This window comes from Eptatretus burgeri, chromosome 8 (genome assembly GCF_056783735.1).
Source record: "Eptatretus burgeri isolate ZD-2024b chromosome 8, Ebu_testis_v1, whole genome shotgun sequence".
In the NCBI taxonomy this organism is placed as follows: Eukaryota; Metazoa; Chordata; class Myxini; order Myxiniformes; family Myxinidae; genus Eptatretus; species Eptatretus burgeri.
This window is the reverse complement of record NC_140968.1, coordinates 17,112,230-17,138,153: the sequence shown is the minus strand read 5'-3', so window position 1 is coordinate 17,138,153 and position 25,924 is coordinate 17,112,230. Positions and strand designations below refer to the sequence as shown.

The window sequence follows — 25,924 nt, the reverse complement described above, 5'->3', positions numbered from 1 at the left end:
GGAGATGAAGACAAAAAAACGATCAACAGCACATTTCAAGAGGATGTGGAAGAGTTGGCGAGGTGACACGAACAAGGCATCAAGAAATGCCATTGTATTTCATTTATCATGAAATGTCTTTAATCGCATCTCTGACCCAAAAATTAAAAAACCCGTTTGCTGTGAATGTTCGTTTTCCGCTCAACGATTCTTTTTTCCAACTTCAGTGCCAACACACCCCTCTCAAAGCAACCATCACACTCTTCTCCTTCCAAGTTTCCTTCTCACCTTCCTCAAAAACTCCTCATTCTCAAAGCTGCCCCACCCCTCTCATCCACAAAGCTGCCCCCTTCCCCTGCACTGTCAACTCCATCACATCTCATTTCTCCACATCCTCAAATCTTCAACTGCCTTCTGCAACCACTCTTGCACCCCCCTCTCCCCTCACCCGCAACACCACAGAGCCCTTTCTCCTCATCATCCGGCCCCCTCCCATAGCTATTCTGCAATCCCCACACTCTTTCAACAACTTTCCTTAACTCCCCCCTCCCACCTTTTCTTACCCTACCCTCCACCTCCCATCCCCTGCACCCAAAGCCTCCTCACCTCCCTCTTCATGAACAGTGTGGACCTCAAATATCCAGGGCCTTCACTCAAACCTTACAGATCTTTCCATACAGGTTGCCACTGACAAACCAGACATAATCTGCCTCCAGAAACTCTACCAGCTCAAGACGTCTCTGACTCCCAAGTATCTCTCCCTGGTTACTCCCTCCTCCAGGATGACTGAACTGAGCCTCGTCCTGGTGGAGGAGTTGCTCTCTTCATCAAAGACTCTATTCCTCACTCTACATGCACTGCCCTCACTCCCCCAGACTCCCAGGAATACCGCTGAGTACGGCTTCCCTTCCACTCCCACCTCATGTTTATATGTGTACTGTACCGTCCACCAAACAGTGATGACTCCATTTACACCTCTCCATCTGAAAACATGGACCAACTTCCATCTTATCATGCAAACTCTCTCTTCCTCATATGTGGTGACTTCAACTGTAATCATGCCAGTTGGCTGGGTGTGGGTACCCCTTCAGAGAACAAAAGCTTTCTGCGACTCATTGGGACTGACACAATCTATCAATTTCCCGACTCGGATCTCAACCAACGGTACTCCATCTCTTCTGGTTCTGATTTTGACAAATTTCCCTGAAAATATCTGTTCTTCCTCTGCTCCAATTGGTTCTTCTGACCACGTGCTTGTCAAAGTGGACATCTCTCTGGCTGTTATCAGAGAACCACCTCAGCGACATAGAGTCTGGCATTCCACTAAAGCCGACTGGCAGGGTCTCCAAGCAGTCATCAAACTTCGAGACTGGTCTCCTATCACTACTTTCTCCAACATCAACTCATCCTCGGAATTCTTTCAAAGAAAATTTCTCTCTCTGATGCACAGATTTATCCCCCCCCCCCTCATCTTCAGTTGTCCTTCCCTTCCACCCACACTTAGTTCACTGAAGCTTGTGGTGAGGCAGTTGGCGTGAAACAACTTGCCTTTGCATCATGGAAAGACAACCCGGAGGGCAATCTCAGTTCCTTCCATAAAGCTCGGAACAAGTGCTTATCTACCCTCAGGAGAGCCAGAAACAACATCTTCCGAAACTCTCTCTCCCTCCTCCAAATCCTGGTGGCATCGAATCATGTCTGTTTCTGGTGTGTGTTCCCCTTCCATCCCCTCCCTTACCTCAAACGGCCGCACTGCTGACAACACGTGAAAAGACTGAATGGCTAAACACGGTGTTTGCATCAAAATATTGTGGCCGAAACCCATCGCTTTCTCGACCCACCTTACCCAGTCGCACCCAAATGCCCCTGGAATCTGTGTCCTTTTCTTCTGACAAGGTGCAGAGCTTGCTGTCAAACCCAGACTCAGATTCTGCAACCGGTCCAGATGTCCTAAAAACCTGCTCCTCTGCTCTTGCTCAACCTCTCTCTGTTCTATTCACCCTCTCATTTGCTGAAGGTCATTTGCCATCTGCATGGAAATCAGCAAACATTACTTCCCTGCAACGACAGACCAATCAGCCTTCTCCCAATCATCAGCAAGATGATGGAATCCATCATCGCTTCAGACATTAAATCCTTCCGCTTCTCCAATGGCTTGACTTCCGATCATCAATTTAGTTTCAGACAAGGTCACTATCTCTCAGACTCTGGAAAATCCTCTTTATCTCTTTGCTGATAACTCCACCCTCTGCCGTCCCATCTCTCATCCCTCAGACCGGCAAGCAGCAGCTTCTTCGCTCTCTGCAGATTGGGGTAAAAATCACAAACTGGTCCAACACGTGGAACATGTCTTTCAATCCGGACATCACACTCTCACTTTGTCTCTCTGAAAGGATCGTATGGAAGCACCACCCCCCCACCCCCACCCCCACCCATCAACTTTCTCAACAATCCTCTGGAAGAAGTGCTTTCATTCAAGCTTCTGGGTCTCACTATCTGCCATGATCTTTCCTGGGAAAGCCACATTTCCAACCTGGCCTCCAAAGCCAGTTGCTGATTGGAAATCCTCAGTCCTTTCCTTTCAAAGTCCTTTCTCGGCCCACCTGAGCTCCTGAACACATACAAAGCTTTCGTCCACAGCCTGATGGAATACTGCTCTCCACTCTGGGCTGGTGCTCCTGCCTCCCACCTTTCTCTGCTTCATGCAATGGAAACCAGGGCATTTCGGATCATTGGTATCTCCCGCTATGAGGCTGAGTCTTTGGGCCTCTCACTCTCTCACCACAGGCAGGTCACTGGTCTTTCTGTCTTCTACAGTCTTCTCTCCGGTCTCACCACCCACTGCTCTGTCTGTGATTTGTCGCCACCATATTTCTGCAGGGCGCTCAAGGTCCGACAACAAACCCCTTCTGGTAAATCTACCAAAATCACGAATTACTGCTGTCACACTTTCATTCCTCTTTTTTTCCTGCCTTTAGACAAAACTTCCTCACTCTGCTCAATCTCTTTCTTTGCTCCAGGCCTTAAAAACAGCAGTTCACCACCACCTCTTATCTTCCCCCATCCAAATCCTAAATCTTTTCTACCCCTGTTAATCCACCCCAAACCCACCTTCTTCAAATTCTCTGCTTTTCTTCCTGAAAGTCCCTGTAATATCCATATTGTATACCAAATGCTCCCTCCCTCATCCCTCTTCCTTCCACAGATCTCCTAATGCCTCTGTTCCCCACTGTTTTGTCCTTCCCACTCCCACCCCTCTGGTCTCATGCCCCCTTTGCTGTGCATTGTGTGTTTGCTCTCATACGAGATGTCAGGTCAGGCCAGATTAGATCTGTGACTTGCTACAGGTCAGGTCAGGTATGGGAGCATGCGCCAGCGCAGCGCGTCGCTCCATCAACTTTCAGCCGGTACTCCAGGGGCCTCCGTCTGGCCATCCCCCAGGCACATGCCTGGCCCATCCCCATCTCCTTGAGATGCCGATCAACCTACTGCAACCACGAGGCACGTGGTCGGCCCATTGGCCTCCTCCACTCACGAGACTCCCTTGCTGAGAGAATCTGGTGAGCAGGATCAGCGTCAGGAAAATAAGCCACATGTCTATACAGCCGGAGCTGATGCTCACGGACTATGCAGGTAACAAATCTCATCTGAGTCTCTCTCAGCAACCGTTCCTTGGACACAAAGTCCAACCAGCGATAGCCAAGGATTCTCCAAAGAGACCTGGTACCAAAGGAATTAAGTCTTCATCTCAGATCCTTGATCAGAGTAAAAGTCTCGCATCCATAGAGCAAGACTGGAAGCACCAAGGACCTGAAGACTTGGACTTTCGTCGGCGACTAAACCGTCTCCCCCACCAGGTTCCCTGGTGAGGAGGGTGTTTGGATATGAACACCCAGCAGGATTAAAAACAAAGCCTGTCAAAGGGTGGAGGAGCTGCTTGTGAGCAAACAGCCATCCATATCTCATGCCCAACTGTGTCTGCGGACATCCTCCTGCAGTTGGTTTACTTTTTATTAGGAGGATGGTGGCAGGATTTCCACTCTGGCTACCATAAAACCCTTCATTCCACAAAACACAAAAATGCAAGGAAATCTGAAAACGCACTCCGTGGGAGTACCTCCTGTGCAGCTTCCATTCGCAGGGCAGCTCACCGGATGACGGGATTGGGGCAAAGCCTTCGGGACCCCCAATCTTTGATGAAAGGAGGGAAACCACGGGGTAACATTCCTGGGTCAGATTGCGGGAGAGTGTGTCGGAGTGGTGCTGAGATGTCGTCCACCAGACAGCGGTCCCTTCCTTTGGTTAACCTGAGGCGGTCCCTTCGGGTGGGTGCCTGGAATGTCCTCACCCGAAGAGAGGATGATCACCTGTCTGTTATCATCTGAGCTCAAGCATTTGGACATCGGTATTGCAGCACTCTCTGAAGTTCGGAGACCGGATTGCGGCGAGATCATGGTGGGTGGTTACACCTACTATTGGTCTGGTCGCTCTGATGGTTACCATTCCCAAGGAGTTGCTGTAGCTGTGTCCAATAAGCTGACTCCAATGATAATTGAGGTAACACCGGTCAACGAGCTGATTATGAGAGGAAGGATTTGTCACTCCTTCGGTGTCATTTCCCTGGTCTCTGTTTATGCTCCGACTGAGGAGAGTGATCTCACCGTGAAGGATGCATTCGACGCCACGCTCGAGTCTGTGGTTGATCAGTGCCCCAGACGAGATACACTTCTAGACTTGGGGGATTTCAATGCATCTTTGTCAGGTCAGGTTCGATCTGTGACCTGCTACAGGTACCATGTAAACCTGTACTAACCTGTTCCATGGTCAGGTTGTCGGCGACTAAACCGTCTCCCCCACCAGGTTTTCTGGTGACGAGGGTGTTTGGATATGGACACCCAGCAGGATTAAAAACAAAACCTGTCAAAGGGCGGAGGAGCTCCTTGTGAGCCAACGGCCATCCATATCTAGTGCCCAACTGTGTCTGCGGACGTCCTCCTGCAGTTGGGTTACTTCTTATTAGGAGGTTGGTGGCAGGATTTGCACTCCAGCCACCGTAAAACGCTTCATTCCGCAAAACGCAAAAACGCAAAAAAATCTGAAAACCCACTCCGTGGGAGTACCTCCTGTGCAGCTTCCCTTCGCAGGGCAGCTCACCGGATGATGGGATTGGGGCAAAGCCTTCGGGACCCCCAATCTTTGATAGGAGGGAAACCACGGGGTAACATCCCTGGGTCAGATTGCGGGAGAGTGTGTCGGAGTGGTGCTGAGGTGTCGTCCACCAGACGGCGGTCTCCTTGGGTTAACCTGAGGCGGTCCCTTCGGGTGGGTGCCTGGAATGTCCTATCCCTAAGAGAGGATGATCACCTGTCTCTGTTATCATCTGAGCTCAAGCGTTTGGACATCGGGATTGCAGCTCTCTCTGAGGTTCGGAGACCGGATTGCGGAGAGATAATGGTGGGTGGTTACACCTACTATTGGTCTGGTCGCTCTGATGGTTACCATACCCAAGGAGTTGCTGTAGCTGTGTCCAATAAGCTGACCCCAATGATAATTGAGGTAACACCGGTCAACGAGCGTATTATGAGATTAAGGATTCGTCACTCCTTAGGTGTCATTTCCCTGGTCTCTATTTATGCTCCGACTGAGGCGAGTGATCTTACCGTGAAGGACACATTCTACGCCACACTCGAGTCTGTGGTTGATCAGTGCCCCAGACGAGATACACTTCTAGTCTTGGGGGATTTCAATGCATCGACTGGAACTGATAGGGATGGTTATGAGGTGTGTGTTGGTCCCCATGGGTCAGGAACTATGAACCAGAATAGCACTAAGTTCCTTGACTTTGCAAGAAGTCATGGACTTAGGGTGGCTGGTTCATGGTTTCAGCGCCCGCAAGCTCATCGCTGGACTTGGTATTCCAACGCTGGCGGTGTGGCAAAGGAGATTGACCATGTCCTCATTGACGGTCGTTGGAGGATGATCCAGAACTGCAGGGTCTACCGGAGTGCTCAGTTCCTCAATACAGACCACAGGCTTGTTGTAGCAACTCTAAAGCTGCACCTTAAATCCTGGAGAATGGTACCATCCCAGCCTAGGCTGGATGTTGCCAAGCTCAGGGATGAGAGAGTAGCTGAGGAGTTTGCGAACAGGCCGAGTGGACACTTGGGGGGTCTGGGTGCTTTGGGGGGTCCTGAAGAGTTGTGGAGCACCTTCAAGACCACCGTCCTTGATGTTGCCGATGGATGCCTTGGAGTTCACCGCAGGGCAAAGAAGAATTTTGTCTCTCAAGGGACACTGGATACCATTGACCAGAGTCGCAGGGCCAGGCTGAATGGCAGAGCTGAGCTGTTCAGGGAGCTGAGGCGTAAAACTGTACGTGCACTGAGGGTGGACAAGGAGGCCTATGTGCGAGGAATCTGTGAGGGGGTAGAGCATCACCTGTGGACAGGTGATTCTCGTCCCGCTTACAGGGGAATTCGCGCATTACGTTCATCCAAGCCCATCCCTCGGAGCACTGCAGTTCGAGCAGAGAGTGGTAGGCTCTTGACAGAGGAGTCTGAAGTGAAGGCCCGCTGGGCCGGTTACTTTGAGCGGTTGTACCAGGCTGATCCCCCAGCTGTCGAGTTGGACGTCAAGGGTGTTACAATCCCTGTTGCTGACCCTCGAATCAACTGTGGTCCACCATCGCTTGTGGAAACACGGGCTGCGGTGAACCAGTTGAAACGGGGCAAAGCTCCAGGGATCTGTGGCATCCATGCCGAACTTCTCAAGGCTGGTGGAAATGCTGCACTCGTGTCGTTGCATGCAGTTTTGTGCTCTGCCTGGAACACAGGCATCATCCCAACTGACTGGAAGAGGGGCCTTGTTGTCCCTCTCTGGAAAGGGAAGGGTGATCGCCAAGACTGCAACAACTACCGAGGGGTGACGCTGCTCTCAGTGCCGGGCAAGGTCTTTGCTCGGATAATTCTTGATAGGGTTCGCCACCATCTGCTTGAGCACCAGCGTCCAGAGCAGTCAGGCTTTACACCAAAGAGGTCAACGATTGACCGTATCCTTGCACTTCGTGTCCTCACCGAACGCAGACGAGAGTTTCGGCAGGGGCTGCTTGCAGCCTATGTTGATCTCTGTAAAGCGTTCGATTCAGTGAATCGGGATGTCCTCTGGAGGATTCTTGGTCTTCGTGGGGTGCCACCAAAACTGATCGATCTGATGTCTGAACTCTACTCTGGTACTGAGAGTGCTGTGAAGTGTGGTGGTACCATCTCTGACTTATTTCCAGTTGTTACTGGAGTTCGTCAGGGGTGTGTACTTGCCCCCACACTTTTCAGCACTTGTATGGACTGGATTTTTGGGAGGATGTCGGAGAGATCAAGTTGCGGTGCATCGTTTGGCAATGTCAAGATCTCGGACCTTGATTTTGCAGATGATGCAGTCATCTTTGCGGAGACTTTAGACATCCTCTTGGGGGCCCTCGAGGTGCTGAATGAGGAGTCGGAGCCGTTGGGATTACGGATTTCTTGGGTCAAAACAAAGATCCAGGCTTTCGGTGACATCTTGGATGCTGCTGTCCTGTCTGTGTCTGTTTGTGGTGAGGATGTTGAGGTCGTGGATAGATTCACTTACCTTGGCAGTGATATTCATGTCTCCGCAGGTTGTGAGCCGGAGGTCAATAGACGTCTGGGTCGGGCCTGGGGAGTCATGGATTCACTGGATCATGGGGTGTGGCGCTGCCGGTACCTGTGCGGGAGGACGAAAGTCCGAGTCTTCAGGTCCTTGGTACTTCCAGTCTTGCTCTATGGGTGCGAGACTTGGACTTTGACCAAGGATCTGAGACGGAGACTTAATTCCTTTGGTACCAGGTCTCTTCGGAGAATCCTTGGCTATCGCTGGTCGGATTTTGTGTCCAACGAGCGGTTGCTGAGAGAGACTCGGATGAGATTTGCTACCTGCATAGTCCGTGAGCGTCAGCTGCGGCTGTATGGACATGTGGCTCGTTTTCCTGACGCTGATCCTGCTCACCAGATTCTCTCAGCGAGGGAGTCTCATGAGTGGAGGAGGCCAGTGGGCCGACCACGTGCCTCATGGTTGCAGCAGGTTGACCATCATCTCAAGGAGATGGGGATGGGCCTGGCATCTGCCTGGGGGATGGCCAGACGGAGGCCCCTGGAGTACCGGCGGAAAGTGGACGCAGCGACGCGCTGTTCTGGCACATGCTCCCATACCTGAATGCATCGACTGGAACTGATGGGGATGGTTATTAGACGTGTGTTGGTCCCGATGGGTCAGGGACTATGAACCAGAATAGCACTAAGTTCCTTGACTTTGCAAGAAGTCATGGACTTAGGGTGGCCAGTTCATGGTTTCAGCACCCACAAGCTCATCGCTTGACTTGGTATTCCAACGCTGGCGGTGTGGCAAAGGAGATTGACCATGTCCTCGCTGGAGGATGATCCAGAAATGCAGGGTCTACCGGAGTGCTCAGTTCCTCAATACTAAGCACCGGCTTGTTGTAGCAACCCTGAAGTTGCACCTTACATCCAGGAGAATGGTACCATCCCAGCCAGGGCTGGATGTTGGCAAGCTCAAGGATGAGAGGGTAGCTGAAGAGTTTGCGAACAAGCCGAGTGGAGATTTGAGGAGTCCTGAAGAGTTGTGGAGTGCCTTCAAGACCACCGTCCTTGAGGTTGCTGGTGGATATCTTGGAACTCACTGAAGGGCAAAGAAGAATTTTGTCTCTGAAGGGACACTGAATACAATTGACCAGAGTCAAAACACCAGGCTGAATGGCAGAGCTGAGCTATTCAGGGAGCTGAGGCGTAAAACTGCATGTGCGCTAAGGGTGGACAAGGAGGCATATCTGTGAGGAATCTGTGAGGGGGTAGAGCATCACCTGTGGTCAAGGGATTCTAGTCTTGCTTTCAGGGGAATTCGTGCATTGCGTTCATCCGAGCCCATCCCTCGGTGCACTGTGGTTAGAGTAGAGGGTAGGAGGCTCTTGACAGAGAAGTCCGATGTGAAGGCCCGCTGGGCCGGTTACTTTGATCCGTTGTGCCAGGTTAATCCACCAGCTGTCGAGTAGGACATCAGGGGTGTTACACTCCCTGTTGCTGACCCTCCAATCAACTGCGGTCCACCTTCGCTTGTGGGAACATGGGCTGCGGTGAACCGGTTGAAATGGGGTAAAGCTCCAGGGATCTGTGGCATCCATGCTGAACTTCTCAAGGCTGATAGAAATGCTGCACTCGTGTCGTTGCATGCAGTACTGTGCTCTGCCTGGAACACAGGCATCATCCCAACTGACTGGAAGAGGGGCCTTGTTGTCCCTCTCTGGAAAGGGAAGGGTGATCGCCAAGACTGCAACAACTACCGAGGGGTGACGCTGCTCTCAGTGCCAGGCAAGGTATTGCTCGGATAATTCTTGATTGGGTTCGCCACTATCTGCTTGAGCAGCAGCATCCAGAGCAGTCAGGCTGTACACCAAAGAGTTCAACGATTGACCGTATCCTTGCTCTTTGGGCCCTCACCGAACGCAGACGAGAGTTTCAGCAGGGGCTGCTTGCAGCCTATGTTGATCTTTGCAAAGCGTTCGATTCAGTGAATTGGGATGCCCTATGGAGGATTCTAAGTCTTCGTGGGGTGCCACCAAAACGGATTGATCTGATGTCTGAACTCTACTCTGGTACTGAGAGTGCTGCGAGATGTGGTGGTACCATCTTTGACTTATTTTCAGTTGTTCCTGGAATTCGTCAGGGGTGTGCGCTGGCCCACACACTTTTCAGCACTTGTATGAACTGGATTCTCGGGAGGATGTTGGAGAGATCAAGCAGCGGTGCATCGTTTGGGAATGTCAAGATCTCTGACCTTGATTTCGCAGATGATGCAGTCATCTTTGCGGAGACTTTAGATATCCTTTTGGGGGCCCTCGATGTGCTGAATGAGGAGTCGGAGCCGCTGGGATTACGGGTTTCCTGGGTCAAACCTAAGATCCAGGCTTTCAATGATGTCTTGGATGCCGCTGTCCTGCCTGTGCCTGTTTGTGGTGAGGATATTGAGGTCGTGGAGAGATTCACTGACCTTGGCAGTGATATTCATGTCTCTGCCGGCTGTGGGTCAGAGGTCAATAGACGTCTGCGTCGGGCCCGGGGAGTCATGGATTCACTGGATAATGGGGTGTGGCGCTGCCGGTACCTGTGCGGGGGGGACGAAAGTTCAAGTCTTCAGGTACTTGGTGCTTCCAGTCTTGCTCTCTGGATGCGAGACTTTGACTCTGACCAAGGATCTGAGACGGAGACTTAATTCCTTTGGTACCAGGTCTCTTCGAAGAATCCTTGGCTATCGCTGGTCGGACTTTGTGCCCAACGAGCGGTTGCTGAGAAAGACTCAAATGAGATTTGCTACCTGCATAGTCCATGAGCGTCAGCTGCGGCTGTATGGACATGTGGCTCGTTTTCCTGACGCTAATCCTGCTCACCAGATTCTCTCAGCGAGGGACTCTCATGAGTGGAGGAGGCCAATGGGCTGACCACGTATCTCGTGGTTGCAGCAGGTTGATCGGCATCTCAAGGAGATGGGGATGGGCCATGCATCTGTCTGGGGGATGGCTAGATGGAGGCCACTGGAGTAGCGGCGGAGAGTGGACGCAGCGACGTGCTGCTCTGGCGGATGCTCCCATACCTGACCTGACCTGACCTCATACGAGCGTCGACAAGGTATACAAAAAAACTAAAAAGCCGATTTGATTTTGGTTCAGGTCTGGATCCAGATCCGGCCTATCAGTGCAATCCAAAACGTAAACTTTTCAGCCTGGTAGAGCTATTGATACAAATCTGGCAGCCATGAGCACTCAACATTCAGGTCCTAATCGATCAGTTATATCGGAAAGTATGCGTTTCTCGGTGGGGTCCCGTCCTATGTTTAATGGGTGATTAAGTGTATGTGCGCTGCACAGTTATTTTGATAGGATTTTTACCCCAACAACGACAACACTCTGCTCGCGGAATTCTTCGCTTGCTCGCCGGCATGCGGGCGTGTGCGTGGGTGGAATTCCATATCCCAGGCACTGTGGATTTCGCACCAAAAATGGTCACGTAGCGTTTCGTTCTGGCTGCGCGCCAAATAAGGGTATGCGTCAATTTCCACCCAATGGGCGATGCGCAGACCAGAGCCGGGGCGGTCCTTTGCAGGAAGGCGGAGCCGTGACATGCCGTCCACCCAATGGGACCAGGCGACGGGGGAGCAGACCGCACCCCAAAAGGACGACGACAGATGATTGAGGATTGCGTCCCGTCTGTTCTAGCGCGCTTCTGTCTGGGTCTGCGGCTGACTGCATCGCGCACATCCGAGGCATCTCGTCTGACGCATGACTACAAGCGGTCGACCATCTCAGCACGGGAGATCACCTCGTCTCACCTCCTCTGGGTTCGACTGCCCTGGTCCGTTCTTTGGTGACTGGTGCTCCGGGACGGTGCAGACGTTAAGCCGTGCGAACGCGGCCAGGGAGCCAGCACGTTCTCTTCCCTCAGCTCGTCTTCCCTCCGAGCTGGAGGGGCAATAAAGACCTCGAGGTCCATCTCTTTATGGGAATTTGTGTGTGCGCGTGTGTGTCCGTGGGCCCTGTCTCTAAGTAGAATTGTTTAAGGAATTGCTTGTATATTTGATACCCTTCTTTATTCGGATAACTCTGCCCTTACGTGCTCCCTCCTACCCCGATTATTGTTAATAAATTCCCCTCTTGTTGAATGTACCAGCTCTTTGTCATTTCTGCCATTGGTTTGCCACGGTGCATATTGGGGATTAGGAAGGCCATTGTTGCCGTAATTGTGCATTTGGACCGACGGGCCTCGGTAACCATCCGCTCGGGTGACACGGTAATGGCTCGTTCCGCTCGAGGCTTGTCGAGGGTGTGAATTCCCCGGTAAGCTTTGCCGCATGGCCAGTTAGGTATATTAAAGTTGGCAATTAACCCTACTCCACGCAGTCGAATTATTGGCGTTTCATGGTCCAGTAAGGGACAGTGCCTTCCGGACTTATCCGAGGGTCACGACCTAAATTCTGGTGTGTTTGGTGGAGCCAACTCCACTGCTCCCTCTCGCGGTTGTGCTCGCCACCGAAACCCAGCCCCACAACAATATGAGCTCTTCTGAGTACCATTCTCAATATATTTTTGTTCAATATTAATATTTATGATCATTGCAAGTGTTCAAGAAAGGATGATGGAGAGGAGTTCAGGTGTGCCAAGGAAGGACTTTCTTTGACAAAGGATGCAGAGTCAGTAGTTGGCTTTTGAGGACAACTTTGAAATGTGGTTTGTGCAAGAAAGATCATGGCTGACAGTGAGACCAACGATTTTAAGTGACTGAACTTCAAGAAGATTGTTAGAAAAGTAGATGGGGTGTGGAGGAGAGGGGGGGGGGTTACCAGTTAAACCTTATTGAGAGGGATAATGAGAGTATAATACTTGTCAGGATTGAAAGATATATTCAGTGTTTTGCCTTCTTGCGATTTTGTCAAGGTCTGGAAAGGGGGAAGATGCTGCAGGCAACCTGTCTGAAGAAAGAGGGATGCCACAGCACAGGGTGAGGTCATCAACAAATACACAAAAGAGGATTTTCCAGAGACAGAGATCATTCATGAAGATTATGAATTGGACTGGACCTCAAAAACTGCTTTGGGACACTCCAGCCTTCAGAGGGAGAGGAGATGTTGTTTCGTATGCAACCTGTGGCTGCTGATTAAATCATATTTCTGTTCGCATGGCTGCGCCGCTGATGCAGTGCCCATGTTACCAGTATGCTGGGACTCATTTTGCCGACCTCAGAAGGATGACCGGCTGAATCAACCCACTTGGTGTGATTTCAATGGATTTCATTTGTCATCAATCTTGTCATTGAAGAAAACGCTTCTTCCTTTGAAAACATATTGAAATGCTTGTCTTCCCTTCTTGATCTGGTATCAGCACTCCACGTGTTCTTCTTCATTGCGATTTATTTTCCTCTTCTTCTTCAACACAGGCGTATTTTGAAAAGGTGTCTCTCACGGAAACGCTGGTTCTGTCATCCATCCTGAGGTTGTACAGGTCGACCTCTCTCCGTGCTTTGAAAAAAATGCTATCCACCCATCCCACGATGCTCATCTCAGAAAGTGAAATATGGGAATCATAGGAAGGTGTGGGCAGAGGTTGTCTGCACACAACAATCAAATCCCATTCACGATGTTTTGCAGTCAAACACTCCGTGTCAGTGCTCTCTCAAACATCGACTCCAAACCCACGTGTCCCACTCTTCAGCATCCCTCCACTTCATGTCCCCTCTTTCTGCATCCCCCTCACGCCATTCTCTCCAAACTCCCCCCCCCCAACTTGTCCTGCCCCTCATAGTTTACCTTTCATCTCACCCCCTCCCACATCTACTCAGCCTACGCCCACCCAAAACCTTCTCCGCCATCCCTCAATGTGTGTACCTCAAACATCTGAAGCCTCCGCTCCATCCTGACAGATCTTTCAATCCAGGTTGCAGCTCACAGCCCAGATATTATGTGGTGAACAAAATCCTTTCTCCCATGGGATGTCCCTCATTCTGTCCATGCCTATACGATTGGTAAACAAACGACTTTCTGCATGTGCATAATTTAAATGTGCTGTTCCAAGGAAATTTTGCACAGAAGGAGGCCATTTGGCCGATCATGCCTGCGTCAATTAAACATGGAACACTTTGGAATTGAATGCGAGTTGGAAGAAAAAACATTCCCTTTGCATATCATGAATGAAAATGTCTTCGCCAACAAAAAATTGTTCCAAAAGAGATTCCATAAGTTACAAGAAAAACAAACACATCAATGGTTTAACATCAAGGTATTTCTTGACATGAAAGGGTGTATAAAATAGTGACATACCAGACTTGGGTGTGAAACCATCATCCTGATGGTGGAGGTTGCAGACATCACTGAAACCGATTCCCCGGAAACCAGGAACATTTTCCAGCTGCACCTTCTGGAATCCACTAAACTTATGGCAGAAACTGGAAAGTTCTCGAATAACATTCTCCAAGTTGACGAATAGACTTCCCAACAGAGAAGAGCCTGCAAGCTGGACAACCTGCGGCTTCAAAAAATATTTCACAAATTTACAGAAGTCAGCATACATTGCAAATTTAAATTTCTCTTTGGCGAGAGAGAGGAGCTCTGTTCGCAATGAATCGGAGTCTGTACAAGCTCGAAGAACCTTCTGATTCTCAATTCCAAATACACTGATCACTGCTTGGGCTGTTTCTGCTCTCAGACCTTGTGATTGGAGCCATTCCAAGAAGTTGTCCATTTCACCGATGACCTGCCAGGAACACAATGATTGTGTTAACAAAGGAAAAGTTATCCATGTTATTTTCTGGACTCTGTATTTTATCCAACCAATGCAGGGATTTACAGCCAGTTTGTTCACCCCATGTGCGCTGGCAGAATGGCCTTGAGGAAGGCACACTTGCCCCCGAGTTATCTACCTTGGGTTTGAATCCCGACACGGCTATAAACTGTCGCCGTGGTGTTTCACACACAGGAAAAGCGATCAATGCGTTTGCCATCCTTCGGATGAAAGTTTAACTGGGCATCCCCTCTCACAGCATTAGTTGGTGGATATAATATTAAAGATCCCATGGCAATTTCCTCGAACAGTAGGCAAGTTATCACTGGCACGCTGCCCAAACTCCAAATTTCTTCTTGAATTTGCAGGGGGACTCCACAATCACTGACACAGCAATGATGCAACCAGCAGCCACTGCAATCAAGATGAAAGAACCAAAAGAGTAAAGAGTGAAAGAACCCCTCACCTCAACTCCCCTGCCTTGGTCTCTCATTGTTGTTTCATGAGTAAGCAAATAATCAGTCCATGACCAAAACGGTAATGCATCAACAACTACAACGGGCACTCAGTGGAGTGCATACCTTCGCCAACGCTACATTTTGCCCCACCCCCCAGAAACCGTTGATTGTGAGGGTATTTAATCCCATACCACATCTGCCATCTCATGTGTGTTATGATGGCTGAAAAAAACATTAAATTTCCTGCTGTTTAACACTGATTCACGTACATTGTACAATTTCTGTATGAACTCCCTGACCTTTTTGGGTGTCGGTGTCAAGTCAATCTGATGACAACAGGTCACATTATAAGAAATTATTTTCTGGCATTTTCTGGGCATTTAGCACACACGAGTTTCTGTTTTTTCTAAATAAGTTATTTATTGTGAACAAACAAACATTCATTTTCAGAAAGTATGACATCTGAAAGTACTAATTCAGCTGTGTGTACTATATGTAGAGCGTATGACATTAGCTAGTTGCACGATAGGGGGTTGAAGTACTATCGATAAATAGAACTACAAGTTGTGAAATACGCTTCTCCTGCAAGTCCCATTGGTTTGCATGGAGAGAACTATGTTTTTGACTGCTAATCCGTTTTTATTACCTGCATCCTTACAACTGTAAAATGTGCATATCTTTTATTTTTTTAATATCTTCAAATTGCACCAGCAGCCGAAAGCATCATGGCACATAAGAATGACACATTTGAAGCACACATCAGGTGATCGTGCTTTTTTAGAATGGTTGACATCAGCTAGTTGTGGTTGCGCAATCCACAAGTAATAAGTCAGCTGGCTCCTAATTTATAAAAAGGAACATTTTTTTTGTTTAGTGTGCGTACGTGCCACTAAGGTATGCACATTTTGTAAGTTCAGTGACACCCCCCCCCCCAATGCTTTAAACTCACCAATAAAGTCACTGTCAAATATTACACATCACAGGATAGGGAATTGAATTCTAAACATTTTTAATCTACTTACATGCAAATTGTATAAGAATTGACCGCGTTATGATAATAAAGGTCATTGAGCCCCCTGACCTTTGACCCAAACCGCTAACAAAGGTAATGACGTCATTGTGTCATATCGTATATCACAAGATTGGGCATTGAATTCACAACATTTTGGCATTGGTTGCATGCAAATTGGATATTAAAAAAAAAAAATAAATAAATAATCGACCACACTTTGGCAAAGTAACGATTTTGACCTTTTCATGACCTCGACCTTGACCTTTGTACTCTTAATTTTGTAATTGGTATTAGAGTGTGGGCAACAGAACAGTCAACATTTTGGTGTTGGTTTCATGCAAATCGGATAAGAATTGACCGTGTTATGACTAAAACCGCAGATTTTGCAATGTCGTGACCCCCCATGACCTTTGACTCCCAACCGCGAATAAGGGTTATGTCATTGCGTCATGTCACATATCACAAGATGGGGCATTGAATTCTGAACATTTTGGCAGTAGTTGCATGCAAATTGGATAGAAATTGACCGCGCTATGGTAAAAAGACGATATTGACCTTTTCATGACCTTGACCTTGACCTTTGACCCGATCGCTCCCAAAATCTAATCAAATGGTCCTCGGATAATAACCAATCATCCCACCAAATTTGCTGCGATTCAGTTCAATACTTTTGGAGTTATGTGAATAACAAACAAACAAACAAACAAACAAACACACATATTCACAAATAAATAAATAAATACACAGCGATCAAAACATAACCTTCGCAACAAAGTTTGCGAAGGTAATAACACCATGTTTGCACAAAATAAGGACAAAGCAAGCAGAAAAGCTATGGTCGGGAAGAACCTCTTATTCCTTGTCTTCTTCCTCATTTCCCTTTCATGGACACCCAGCAGGATTAAATACAAAACCTACCAAAAGGGTGGAGGAGCTCCTTATGAGCCAATGGCCATCCATATCTGGTGAACGTCCTCCTGCAGTTTGTTACCTTGCCCTGGAGTTTGGTGGCAGTATTTGCACTCCGGCCACCTCAATGAACTGTTGTGTATGTTGTGGTAGTGCTGAGGTGTCGTCCACCAGAAAAATCTCCTTGGGTTAATCTGAGGCTTCCCTTTTAGTGGGTGTCTGTTTGCAATGTCCAATCCCACAGTGATGGGGATGAGCCAGGCATTTGGCTGGGAGATGGCCAGATGGAGACTCCTGGAGTACCAGTGGAAAGTGGATGTGGCGACACACTGTGCGCTTGCTTCCAATGAATGAATGAATGAATTTCTCTTCACACATTGTGACATCTAATGCTTCTGCTCTGCTACTGCCCCCACCCATGGCAGGTCCGAGATGAAATGATGCCCCACGCAAGAGTCGTCTTCAAAGCCCCCTCTCTGTTTGTTCAAAATGTGAATGCCTTATGAGGGGGTAACGAGTGCAGGCAGTGGTGAGAATGTACGGGGTGGTGAGAGCAGGCAATGGTGAGGAGGCAGTGAGAGCAGGCAGTGGTGAGGAGGCAGTGAGAGCAGGCAGTGGTGAGGAGGCAGTGAGAGCAGGCAGTGGTGAGGAGGCAGTGATGAGCAGGCAGTGGTGAGGAGGCAGTGGTGAGGAGGCAGTGGTGAGGAGGCAGTGAGAGCAGGCAGTGGTGAGGAGGCAGTGAGAGCAGGCTGTGGTGAGGAGGCAGTGGAGAGCAGGCAGTGGTGAGGAGGCAGTGGAGAGGAGGCAGTGAGAGCAGGCAATGGTGAGGAGGCAGTGAGAGCAGGCAGTGGAGAGGAGGCAGTGAGAGCAGGCAGTGGAGAGGAGGCAGTGAGAGCAGGCAGTGGAGAGGAGGCAGTGAGAGCAGGCAGTGGAGAGGAGGCAGTGAGAGCAGGCAATGGAGAGGAGGCAGTGAGAGCAGGCAGTGGAGAGGAGGCAGTGAGAGCAGGCAGTGGAGAGGAGGCAGTGAGAGCAGGCAGTGGAGAGGAGGCAGTGAGAGCAGGCAGTGGAGAGGAGGCAGTGAGAGCAGGCAGTGGAGAGGAGGCAGTGAGAGCAGGCAGTGGAGAGGAGGCAGTGAGAGCAGGCAGTGGAGAGGAGGCAGTGAGAGCAGGCAGTGGAGAGGAGGCAGTGAGAGCAGGCAGTGGAGAGGAGGCAGTGAGAGCAGGCAGTGGAGAGGAGGCAGTGAGATCAGGCAGTGGAGAGGAGGTAGTGAGAGCAGGAGGAAGTGGTGAGTGGGCAGTGAGAGCTGGCAGTGATGAGTGCAAGTGAGAGCAGGCAGTGGGAGGGGGCAGTGATGGCAGGTAGTGGGAGGGGGCAGTGATGGCAGGCAGTGGTGAGGAGGTAGTGATGGCAGGCAGTGGTGAGGAGGTAGTGATGGCAGGCAGTGGTGAGGAGGTAGTGATGGCAGGCAGTGGTGAGGAGGTAGTGATGGCAGGCAGTGGTGAGGGGGCAGAGACAGCAGCAGGCAGTGGTGAGGGAGCAGAGACAGCAGGAGTCAGTGGTGAGGGGGCAGAGACAGCAGGAGTCAGTGGTGAGGGGGCAGAGACAGCATGAGTCAGTGGTGAGGGGGCAGAGACAGCAGGAGTCAGTGGTGAGGAGTGGGCAGTGAGAGCAGGAGGCAGTGGTGAGTGGGCAGTGAGAGCAGGAGGCAGTGGTGAGTGGGCAGTGAGAGCAGGAGGCAGTGGTGAGTGGGCAGTGAGAGCAGGAGGCAGTGGTGAGTGGGCAGTGAGAGCAGGAGGCAGTGGTGAGTGGGCAGTGAGAGCAGGAGGCAGTGGTGAGTGGGCAGTGAGAGCAGGAGGCAGTGGTGAGGGGCAGTGAGACCAGGAGGCAGTGGTGAGGGGCAGTGAGAGCAGGAGGCAGTGGTGAGGGGCAGTGAGAGCAGGAGGCAGTGGTGAGGGGCAGTGAGAGCACGAGACAGTGGAGAGTGGGCAGTGAGAGCAGGAGGCAGTGGAGAGTGGGCAGTGAGACCAGGAGGCAGTGGAGAGTGGGCAGTGAGAGCAGGAGGCAGTGGTGAGTGGGCAGTGAGAGCAGGAGGCAGTGGTGAGTGGGCAATGAGAGCAGGAGGCAGTGGTGAGTGGGCAATGAGAGCAGGAGGCAGTGGGGAGGGGGCAGTGATGGCAAGCAGTGGTGAGGGGCAGCGAGGACAGGCAGTGGTGAGGAGGTTGTGATGGCAGGCAGTGGTGAGGGGCAGTGAGGGCAGGCAGTGGTGAGGGGCAGCGAGGGCAGGCAGTGGTGAGGGGGCAGCGAGGGCAGGCAGTGGTGAGGGGGCAGCGAGGGCAGGCAGGGGGGAGGGGGCAGCGAGGACAGGCAGTGGTGAGGGGGCAGAGAGGGCAGGCAGTGGTGAGGGGGCAGCGAGGGCAGGCAGTGGTGAGGGGGCAGTGAGGGCAGGCAGTGGTGAGGGGGCAGTGAGGGCAGGCAGTGGTGAGGAGGTAGTGATGGCAGGCAGCGGTGAGGAGGTAGTGATGGCAGGCAGCGGTGAGGAGGTAGTGATGGCAGGCAGTGGTGAGGAGGTAGTGATGGCAGGCAGTGGTGAGGAGGTAGTGATGGCAGGCAGTGGTGTGGAGGTAGTGATGGCAGGCAGTGGTGTGGAGGTAGTGATGGCAGGCAGTGGTGAGAGGCAGTGAGAGAAGGCAGTGATGAGGGGCAGTGATGGCAGACAGTGGTGAGGGGCATTGAGGGCAGGCGGTGGTTGTGCTGTATGGGGGCCGGGTGCTTCTGCTTGTAATCACGTGGTTGGGTTTCATATATCATGACTCGCCCGCTCGGGGTTGTTGTAGTGTGCATCCGATCGGGCAATAAAGCGGAGTTGCTACTTCACTCTCGTGTCTGTCTGTCTGCACCTCGGACACTACATTTGGCGACGTTGGATGAGAATCGGGTTACCGCTCATGGCAAAGTTCCTGTTTTCATCGGCGATGACTTTGAGTTGTTTTCGGAGCAATTGGAATGTCATTTTGATGCCAACAGCGTGGAGGACGACGGCAAGAAGAAGTCGATCTTGCCTGCGACGCTATCACCTGACAAATGGCACCTGTTCGGTGACCTGGTTGCGCCGGACAAGCCGAGAGATGCCGGGCTGTCGTTCGGTGACATTGTGCAGAAGATGCAGGCGCACACGGCGCCGGAAAAATAATCACAGCTGGCGCGGTACAAATTCGACTACCTGGCGAGGAGCCCAGGGGAGCGCGTCGCGGATTTCGTCGCGCGGGTGAAACATCTGGCCGTCGCCTGCAAGTTCACGGCGGGTGAACGTCCGGCCAGGCTCAAAGATTTCTCAATTGTTTTGTTTCATTCTCAATTGCAAGTTTTATTTCTCAATTGCAAGACTCGAAAATGGTTTAGGCGATACTACGGCAGAAGTGCGAGGACATTACGTTCAGCACGGCGGTAGAAACCGCGGTGGCTGTCGAACGCAGGAATGTACGTGCCATCACCGGTCAGACCATGCCAGGTGACCCGGGAAGCCACGCGATGTCCTGTGCGCCTCCGGCCGCACGAGCAACCTTCGGTGCGGACCGTGGCCAGACGTCGCACCGCGGCCGGTCGGGCGGCGAGGTGAACACAGGCATGTTGGGGGTGTGGAGGTCGACACCTTCGGCGGGTGTGTCCGTATAAGAACAGCGTGTGTTTGCATTGTCACAAGGTGGGCCATCTGAAGCGTGTGTGCCGAGTGGCGTTGGCCACCGTTAAAGTCATGGACGGCGATGTGCGGGACGATTCCGACAACCCGGGATAAGACCTGCAACCTGTGCGAGGCGACCCGGGGCGAAACCTACAGCCAATGATGAGCCTGTTTTCAATTGGTCCTGTGGCGACACGACTGATGACGGTGGAAATCGAGGTGAACAAGACGCCGATCATATTTCAGATTGATACAGGAGCGGCTGTGTCGATCATCGGCGAACAGACCGCGCGTAGACTCAACGGCCCGAAGCTTATCAGGTCAAACCTCATGCTGTACACGTACACCAGCGCGAAGATAACGCCAGTTGGGATGGCAGACGTGTCTGTAGTCTACAAAGGCCAGGTCGCCGCGCTCACGTTGTATGTGGTGCGGGGGAGGGGGCCGTCTCTCCTCGGCCGGGACTGGCTGACCCGCATCAGGCTAGACTGGACAGCCATTCACCTTGTACAACTCATGCCGAGCTAATGGGAGGATCAGTTGGAGAAGATTCTTCAAAGGCATCAAGGGTTGTCTTGCGGTGAGCTTGGAAAACTCAAGGGCATGCAGGCAAGGCTCTTCATGAAGGAAGGGGTGGTTCCTCGTTTTTTAAACTAAGACCGGTTTCGTATGCCCTACAGGACAAGTTCAAAGGTGAGCTGGATAGACTAGAGGCCTGTGGAGTGATCGAACGGGTGTCAAACTTGGACTGGGCTACCCCGGTCGTCACGGTGCTGAAACGGAATGGTGACGTCCGATTGTGCGGGGACTTCAAGACCACAGTTAACCCGGGGCTCAGCATGGAGCAGTATCCGCTGCAGTCAATCGATGAGATATATGCACGGTTGACAGGGAGTCAATACTTCACGAAGCTTGATCTGCGTGATGCATATTTTCATCTGGCGATGGATCGCGGGAGAAGCGACCTTTTGACAATCAATACATGTCAAGGGCTCTATCGATACACCCGACTCTGTTTTGGGATTGCTTCAGCCCCGGCCTTGTGGCAGAAAGCCATGGATCAGGTTTGCATTGGCCTGCCCGCTCAGACCTACCTGGACGACATGCTCATTGCGGGGAAACGGCGGAGGAGCACCTCGCTAACATTGACAAGGTGCTGACGAAATTGGAGGCGTGCGGCCTGCGCTTGAACAGGGACAAGTGCGCGTTCTTCAAACAACGGTTGGAATACCTTGGGCAGATCACGCAGGAGGGGCTGTTGAAAGGCCCTCGGAAGGTGGAGGCAATTCAGCACAAGCCACCGCCCCGCGACAAGACGCAGCTGCGCTCATTCATTGGTATGGCGCAGTATTACCAAAGATTCGTGCACGAGCTCAGCTCGCAGCTGGCGCCGTTGACGCGGTTGCTCAGGAAGGAAGAGTGCTGGGCGTGGAGGACTGAACACCAGGCAGTGTTCGACCGCGTCAATCGACTGCTCACGGAGGATACGGTCCTCGGTCACGACGAGCCTGTACGTCCGCTCTTATTGGCATGTGACAGCTCCGCATACGGCATCGGGGCGGTGCTCTCCCACAGGATGGACGATGGTTCCGAGCGGCCTGTTTGTTTTGCATCCCGGAGCCTGTCCGCGGCAGAGCGGGAATATGCCCAGATCGAGCGCGAGGCTCTTAGCCTCGTCTGGGGGTGCGGAAGTTTCATCAATACCTGCTGGGATGGCATTTCACTTTGCAGACAGATAACAAACCACTCCAATTCATCCTGAAACCCGAGCGCGGGGTGCCGGTGGCAGTGGCCGCGTGAATACAGCGGTGGTGTCTGTTCCTTGCTGCCTACAGCTACGATATACAGTTCCGAAGCACCGGGAAGCATGCTAACTGCGACGGTCTCTCGCGCTTGCCTTGCGTGGATGGTCCAGCTTCGTCTGAATCAGCCGACCGGGTTGATGTGTTTGCACTGAGCCAAATTCAGAGCGGGCCGGTCACGGCCAAACAGGTCGCGGTGGAATCGGCTCATGATCCAGTGCTCGCCCGTGTCGTTCATTCGATTTCTACGGGGAATTGGAGCGATCTGCCTTCGACACCAGTGAAATGAGAGCGAGAGATGAACCTTCAGAGTTTAGGCTTTATTCCATTTGATTGGAGCCGCTTCTGTGGGCACACCAGGAAATACAGGTTCAGCTAGGAGTACATAAGCAGAAACGTATACATGTGCAGTTAACCATTGCAGACTAAATCCGCGTAAGCACGGAGTTCGATATAATCTCCATTCTCACCAGTCAATGAGCACCTTCAGTTAACGAGCATCAAGTGGACAGCCGATGTCAATAGCAATGCCCCGGGGACAATCACTCGTGCCGCAGAGAGACCTCCCCTTATACGCGAGACGCACAACATGTGATCCCGCGTCATGTCCCTCGATTCACGTTAATTCACCACATTCTCCCCACCTTTAAAATGTAACTAGGGGCCCATCTTACACACCATGATTGCTTTAGCACTATAGGAGTATACATTTCAAGCAACGCGGACTAATTGATCTACAGAAGCATACATGCCAAGCAGTGATTATTTTGAGTTGTAGGAGCATGGAAATGAGCATCGATATATGATATAATGGGCATATAGGAGCATGAGCAGCGAGAATGCCGATAATCCCCTTTACAGATTGAGTCGTCGAGGGGGCCTTATTCGTCGACCTCTCCGGGAGTAAACGGCAGTTTCACTTGAGGGAGACTCCCGATCCTCTTGGTGAGCCTCGACTTGTGCCGGGGATGACTCCTCGATCGCTCTCGGTGGAACGCGGCAGCCTGCCGCCTGGCGGAGTTCCTGGGGGGGAAATGTCAGAAGGAGGAGTGCCAGGAGGTGGTGTACCGGCGGGAGGAGTACCTGAGGGAGCCAGATGGCGAACCGATACAGTGGTCTCCCTGCCATCCGGGAGCCTGACATGAGCATACTCTGGATTAGTGTCAATGAGTTCGACCCCTCCACCAGCGGTTCATACTTGCTTTGTCGTACCGGGCGTTTCATGAACACTGTACCGGGTGGGTCAGCCAGTTGGGCACCGTTTGGACCGTCAACATAACGTCGTTGGTGAGTAAACATACGTTCGTGAGGAGTGGCATTTGTGGACGTGCAGAGCAAAGAGCGTATGGAATTCAGAGCGTCAGGAAGAGTAACCTCCCATCGCTCGGGGCCCAGTCCTCTCGATTTCAGCGCCAGAGTTACGGCTTTCCAAATTACTCCATTATACCGTTCCACCTGCCCGTTTCCCTGTGGGTTGTAACCCGTCCGTTCGACTAGTTGCTATGCCGTGCTCTAATAGGAATTGTTTTAGCCCGGCCGACATGAAACACGGCCCTCTGTCTGAATGTATGTACGAAGGTCTCCCAAACATAGCGAAGAGGTCAGAGAGACATTTTACGACAGTGCCCGAGGTCATATCCGAGCACGGAAACGCGAAAGGGAACCTTGAATATTCATCAACAACGGTGAATATGTATCTGTTGTCTGTTTCGGTCGGTAGGGGCCCTTTGAAGTCGATGTTTAGTCTCTCGAAGGGGGAAGTAGCCTTGATCAGTCTGCCAGAAGCCGCGCCATAGAATCTGGGTTTTAGTTCAGCACAAACAGGGCATGAAGCATTCATTTGTTTAATATCTTCAACAGAATAGGGAAGATTTTGTCTGCGTACGAAAATGTGCCATCCTGGTTACCCCTGGGTGGCACAGAGACACATGGAGGTCTTGCAAAGCCTGACTGATTGTTGCCGAACTGTAGACCCGGGAGAAGGTATCTGCAGCAGGGTTTTCCTTCCCGGGCCGGTAAACAATGTCGTACCTGTAGCAGGCTAGGTCTATCCGCCATCTCATAATTTTTTCATTCTTAATTTTCCTGCTATTCTTCCCATCAAACATGAAAGCCACGGATCGTTGGTCCGTAACGAGCGTGAAGTGGTTTCCCAGTAAATAATGTCTCCATTTACGCAGCGCTTCGACGATGGCGTACGCCTCCTTCTCTATTGCCGAGTGTCTCTGCTCGCTTCTAGAGAGAGTTCTCGAGAAGAAAGCGACCGGCCGCCCAGACTGATTAAGTGTTGCAGCTATGGCGTGATTTGAAGCGTCGGTCTCCACCACGAAGGGCACCGAGCTGTCGATCGATAAAACCACGGACTTACTGATATCATCCTTGAGATCGTGGAAAGCTTTTACGACAGCGGCATCTGGTGGAAAGTTTTGCAATGCACTAGGGGATGTATTTTCTCGGAGTATTGCGAAATCCATCTTGCATAGTAAGCGAACATCCCGATCACCCGGCGCATTGTTTGCAAGTCCTGAGGTGGTGGAAGCTCACGGAGCGGGCGCAATCGCTCAGGATCAGGCTTAATTGTGCCGTCGGCTATTGTGTAGCCGAGAAGGTCAATTGACCTTGCCGAGAATACGCATTTCTCGTAGTTGAGAGTCAGATTATATTTTCCAGCAATGCTCAAGAATCTGTCCAGATTCCTATCATGTTCCCTCTGATCCCTACCGCACACTGTGACATTATCCACGTAAACAAAAGTGTCTTCGAGGTTTTCATCTGAGATGATGTCGTCCATAACCCGTTGGAAGCAAGCTACTCCATTCGTGACACCGAATGGTATCCTTCTGAACTGGTAGAGGCGCCGCCCTGCCTGGAATGCAGTGTACGGTTTGTCTTCCTCTCGGATGGGAATTTGATGATAGGCGCTTCGCAAGTCGATGGTACTGAATACCTTATAATTAGCCACGCGTTCGACCATCTCATCTATGCGCGGCAGGGGGTAGGCGTCGAGTTGGGTGAAGCGATTGACCGTTTGGGAATAATCGACAACCATCCGTTTCTTATGGTTCTGACTGCTGGTTACTAACACCTGTGCGCGCCATGGCGAATCGCTCGGTTCTATAATTCCCTCCTCCAGTAATCGCTTGGTTTCCGAAGTGATGAAATTCATGTCAGCAGTGGTATATCGCCGCGATTTGATCGCTATCGGTTTGCAGACCGGCGACAAGTTAGCGAACAGCTGGGGGGACGTCACCTCCGCGGTGGTCAGCGCATTTAAAATTAGACGAGGCTTGCTTCCTCCAAAGGGTATTTCGACGCTCGTGTGCTGCTTGAGGACATTATGACCCAGAATTACGTCTGCGCACAAATCACGAAGCACCAGCACCTTTACATCCCGATGCGTGTACCCTTTTACGTCCAATTCAACATTGCAGTACCCTCGTACGCGGGATTGTAGTGAGGTGGCGGCCATGCATACCGTATTGTCAGTCGGGTGGATTACCCATTTCCTGCCCTTCACTAGCGAGCTGTTGACGAAACTTTCAGAGCTACCGGTATCAATCAGTGCCTCAGCCATATGCCCGTTAATTCGCACGTTGATGATAGCCTTGGATAGATTCCCCGGGGAGGCTGCAGTCAATTTATTTTGCGAGTAGAGAGCCGCAGAAGTGGGTTTATTCCTCCTCAGAGTAGATTTACATACCCTGGCATAATGCCCTTTCTTGTCGCAATTCATGC

The 25,924-nt window shown here is 51.3% G+C and overlaps 1 protein-coding gene and 1 long non-coding RNA gene across 2 annotated transcripts in view; one reads left to right on the top strand and one right to left on the bottom strand.

Moving 5' to 3' along the window:
* LOC147021206 (uncharacterized) overlaps positions 1-25,924 on the top strand; it is a 777,227-nt gene that overhangs the window by 626,221 nt on the left and 125,082 nt on the right. The window lies entirely within an intron of this gene.
* LOC147021208 (uncharacterized) overlaps positions 1-25,924 on the bottom strand; it is a 126,033-nt gene that overhangs the window by 91,694 nt on the left and 8,415 nt on the right. Inside the window, 1 exon segment of the mRNA XM_085893697.1 lies at positions 13,870-14,302. Within this exon segment, the coding sequence (XP_085749823.1) occupies positions 13,870-14,290 (421 nt within the window). The 5' untranslated portion in view covers positions 14,291-14,302.